Source organism: Malus domestica, chromosome 09, assembly GCF_042453785.1.
Source record: "Malus domestica chromosome 09, GDT2T_hap1".
In the NCBI taxonomy this organism is placed as follows: domain Eukaryota; kingdom Viridiplantae; phylum Streptophyta; class Magnoliopsida; order Rosales; family Rosaceae; genus Malus; species Malus domestica.
This window is the reverse complement of record NC_091669.1, coordinates 30347516-30352171: the sequence shown is the minus strand read 5'-3', so window position 1 is coordinate 30352171 and position 4656 is coordinate 30347516. Positions and strand designations below refer to the sequence as shown.

At 37.4% G+C, this 4656-nt stretch overlaps 1 protein-coding gene across 1 annotated transcript; it reads left to right on the top strand.

The window, feature by feature from the left end:
- On the top strand, positions 1 to 519 carry LOC139187898 (secreted RxLR effector protein 161-like). Its single transcript, XM_070804516.1, has one exon. The coding sequence runs from the start codon at positions 1 to 3 to the stop codon at positions 517 to 519; it is 519 nt and encodes a 172-aa protein (XP_070660617.1).
- Positions 520 to 4656: the final 4137 nt, after the last annotated feature.

The following is a 4656-nucleotide window of genomic DNA, read 5'->3' as shown; positions in this document are numbered from 1 at the left end:
ATGAATCTTTTGGTAAGATACAACAATGTGCCCATATTCAGGCACTCAAATGGTGTTACATACATTTTCCGTTACCTCAAAGGTACAACAGATTTGGGCTTGTTCTATACCCACGAATCTTTGAGTTTTGTTGCCCCCTATGGTCCTCGGATTGATTTTCACCTTATTGGTTACGCAGATGCTGGATATCTGTGTGACCCACATAGGGCACGTTCTCAAACAGGTTATATCTTTATCGTTGACGACACTGCTATATCTTGGATGTTTACCAAGCAAACACTAGTTGCGACTTTGTCGAACCATGTTGAGATTCTCGCCTTGCATGAAGCATTGCGTGAGTGCTTTTGGCTAAGAGAAGTTATGGGACATATTCAAAGAACTAGTGGTCTTGCATTAGTTGTTGACCTTCCTACGACGATCTTTGAAGACAATATGACATGTATCGAGCAATTAAAGAAGGGATACATCAAGAAAGACAACACCAAGCACATAGCGCCGAAGTTCTTTTACTCACACTAGCAGTAGCAACGTTAGAACATTGAAGTCAAGCAAATCCGTTCCCAGGGCAACTTGGCCGATCTTTTCACCAAGTCATTGCCCAAGTCTACTTTTCAGAAGCTCGTCCAAAGAATCAGTATGCATAAATTATCTGAGTTGAATCGCTTGTAGTTTTCTTATTTAGAAGTTATGTCTAACTCAATGGGAGTATCTAGAAGCATACTCACATGATCTTAATGTACACTTTTTCCTACGATTAGAAGCATTTTTCCCCACTAGGTTTTTGCTACCTAATGAGGTTTTAATGAGGCACCCATCCTGGGATGATCATACTCCGTTGAGTTCACTACTTTCGTCCTGTTTGATGTTTGTTTAAAGACATTATGCATACTTCTCATTTTTCTCCTTAGTCTATAGGTTTTCCCTATGCCTTGGGTTTTACCATAGCGAGGTTTTGTGAGTTTTACTACAAATACATACTTCACTTAAATTTGAGACTCGTGATCACCCGTTGTGCCGATGACTTCATCAACTATTCTACCTTATTTGCTGAAGATCTAATGTGATGGTTTGTTGAGTATTTACACACTCAAGGTGGAGTGTTGCAGTCATATTTAGAATATGAATGTGATTGTGTAAATCCTAGTAGATATGGGAATGTATTTTATATTCCTATTAGGAGTAGATTACCTATTAAATGTTGTAATCCTAAAGGGAAAGGTTTTTACCTATCCTACTACTATAAATAAAGGCACAATGGGGTGAATCAAACACACCTCACAATTAAACCACTCTCTCTTCTCCCTCAATATTGCCGGCCCTTTCTCTCTCTCTAAACCCTAGATCGTTCAATCAAATTGGCCTACAACATTTTATAGTTTTTTTTACACTTTTACAAAAATATTTATGAAGTTGTACTAATTTTGCGCTCAAACAAAAAAACTATTGAGAGGAATTGGATTAGAGTTTGGTGATGGTGGCATGGGAAGAGGTTGAAGAAGGGAATGAAGGTTTGGCGGTCTTGACTTTTGCTGGATTGAAGAAAGAGAGAGGGGATGAGTGAAGGTTTTTATTTATTTATTTATTATTTTAAATTATTTATTTATTATATAAAATAATAAATAAATAAGAGAAAGTACTCTATATGTATACTTCAAAGTAACAAACATTATATGAAAATCCAAAATTATTATAGGATGTCAACAACTATGTTATACAATCAACTTTGAAGGGTTATCCATATGTCAATTTTCAATACTAATTATCGCCCCAACTCAAGTAAACCAAAATTAAAAAAACCGAAAACCTAATACAAAAATATTAATCCTTCAAATATATATTTCAACTAACCCTAGCGCAAAGATAACAAAGATTTCTTAAAATAGGCAAAAAAATCAAAAGAAATTTATTAATACTCACAAAATACATATTACTTAAGGGTCTTAGAGGTAAACGTTTCAATGACAAAATTGATGTTTCTCTTGGTAGTATCAACCCTGAAAATTTTAATTCCCTCACCTAAAATATAGAGCGCTTTGAAGGTGGCAAACAAAAGCCCTGAATCCAAAAAACATTAGGTAGGCAAATGAGAGCGTTAGACTTAACATTGGCTGAAAAGAAATGATAGCAGGACAAATGCCTCAAACATTTAGGTGGGCAAATGTCCTTTCGAGCAACAGGTTGCCCCAAAAGAAATGTATTGCTGCCCTATGGGGAGGTGTTACTAAAAGATGAGACAATCATCGGTGAACATGAGAATATTCGAAATTCTAAGCTTAAAGGGCAAAGAGAGAATACCCACTTGATTTCTATAGCAAGATGGTAGCTTATAAAGATGACGGATTAAAGGCGATCCATACAAAAGATGAACAACTAAGGAGATAAAAGATCTCCCTGACGGATACCATGACAAGGACAAAAGACACTGAGTGAAAAAGAGGGTGGTTCCAAACTGCATGTTGTTTACATTTCTGAGGGTACATATACAGGGATTCGAATATGGGTTTGATGGTGAATTTGGTTGAGTTAAACCAGGGATTCGATTTGGATTTGATGGTGAATTTGGTAGAGGTGAACTAAGGATTCGATTTGGTAATTGGACTTAGCGGTTGCGTCTAGTGTCACATCCCGACTCTACCGTAGCACGATATTGTCCGCTTTGGGCCACGCCTTCACAGATTTGTTTTTGGGCCTCAACCCAAAACGTGTCATGCTAGGAAGAGAAGGGCATGTACATATAATGTCACATCCCGACTCCACCATAGCATGATATTGTCTACTTTGGGTCACGCCCTCACGGATTTGTTTTTGGGCCTCAGCCTAAAATGCGTCATGCTAAGAAGAGAATGGCATGTACATATAAGGCCAGTGACCAACCCCGACCCTGTCGATGTGGGATCTCACAATCCACCCCATTTGGGAGCCTGATGTCTCTTCGGCACACTCGAACGGACGTTGAGTCTAGCTCTGATACCAAACTGTCACATCCCTACTCCACCGTAGCACGATATTATCCGCTTTGGGTCACGCCCTCACGGATTTGTTTTTGGGCCTCAGCCTAAAATGCGTCATGCTAGAAAGAGAAAGGCATGTACATATAAGGCCAGTGACCAACCCCCATCCCATCGATGTGGGATCTCACATCTAGAATATGGTACTAGATTGCCTACGTATCTTTGATGGAATCAAACAGACCTAGTTTGTTACTTCGCAGTGATTTGGTTCTCAGTGAGTGAATGACCAACTAAAGAAATATTTTGTGTTTCGGGTTTTGTGGTTGCGTCTAGGATGTGGTATTAGATTGTCTACGTGTCCTTAATGGAATCAAACTGACCTAGTTCATTCAATTGGTTTTGATATTTTGTGTTGGGTTTGGTGCTGTATGCAGTTTCTGCTTGTGCAGGCAATGAACGTTTGTTGACTTGTGCAGTTTAGGCTCTTGCAGGCAAAGGACTTTGTGCCATTTGAGACTTGATGCGGCTTCGTGCCATTTGAATTTTGACATGGCTTTGGGCCATTTGACCACTTTGGCGTGGAGTGAGTCCAATAATTTGAAATAGGAAGTCCATCGAGCTTTGTGCTTTGAGATGGTTCATATCCATGATATCTGAAGTGATTTACATCCACGAATTTGGTGTCTTCAACGTTATCTCTATAATCCTTTATTTTGAATTGGTTGGACTCAATATGCCTCCATCATGCTTTGAGACGATTCCTACTTGGCATATTTTTCACCTCAATAGATTTTTTTTAAAAGAAAAAAAAAACTTAAAATAAGAATAAACCTGGAATATAGACTTTAATCAAAAGTGAAGGAACTTTAATCTAATGTTGGAAAGTAACACATGTTAATTTAGAAAAGTATCGGATTCTAATTTTCTCAATAAAAAAAATTCAAAATATATGTATGAAGCCAAATTGTAGAAACTTAACGATATGTGTATGAAGCCAAATGACAATAATCTATATTCAATCTTGCATCAGGTTTTAATTAGGATTATATTTATACAAGGATGATAATCAAATTTTATGCGCGTTGTTTGGGTGGGTGGTGGCGGTGGGTTAGAGGGGATGGTGGGGTGGTAGGGCAAGGAAGGGAGAGAGAGACCCTCCACAACGTTAATATGAGATAACTATTTTGTCTACTCCAGTCATTTGGAGATGCCCTAAGCTTAGTGCCACCCTCCACAAAGTTAGTTGAAACTACTTTGTTGTGTAGAGTTGTTCCATATTCTTTGCTTATTACTTGTAAAACTAGTTTCCAATGGTTTTGTCATACTCATTTCCTTTTATGTGCTCCAAGATGATGGTAGATTATAGATTTTCTAGTGTTTTAATCAAAATGGGATGCCTTTGAATTGTGTATTTATTTTCTTATAGAAACTTTGTTCCTTTTTCCTCGCTTTGGTTCCACATTATTGTTTGGACACCTAAGGAAGAGGTGTCATCATGACTATGATCACGAATCCTCTTTTTATTTGAACAAAATTCCTTTTCATTGTAAGAAAATATATGTTCAAAGAATTCTGCATCTGCTGATTCTAATATATAATGTTAACATATATATATCAAGAATCGAAAATTTCCCTACATTGAAACTATAAGCAACACTAATGTTTGCATACCCAATGAATGCACAATGAATAGTTTTAGGTCTTA

Bases quoted from the DNA above. Each gene is read 5' to 3' on its own strand.
- LOC139187898 (XM_070804516.1), top strand. From the start codon at position 1: ATGAATCTTTTGGTAAGATACAACAATGTGCCCATATTCAGGCACTCA.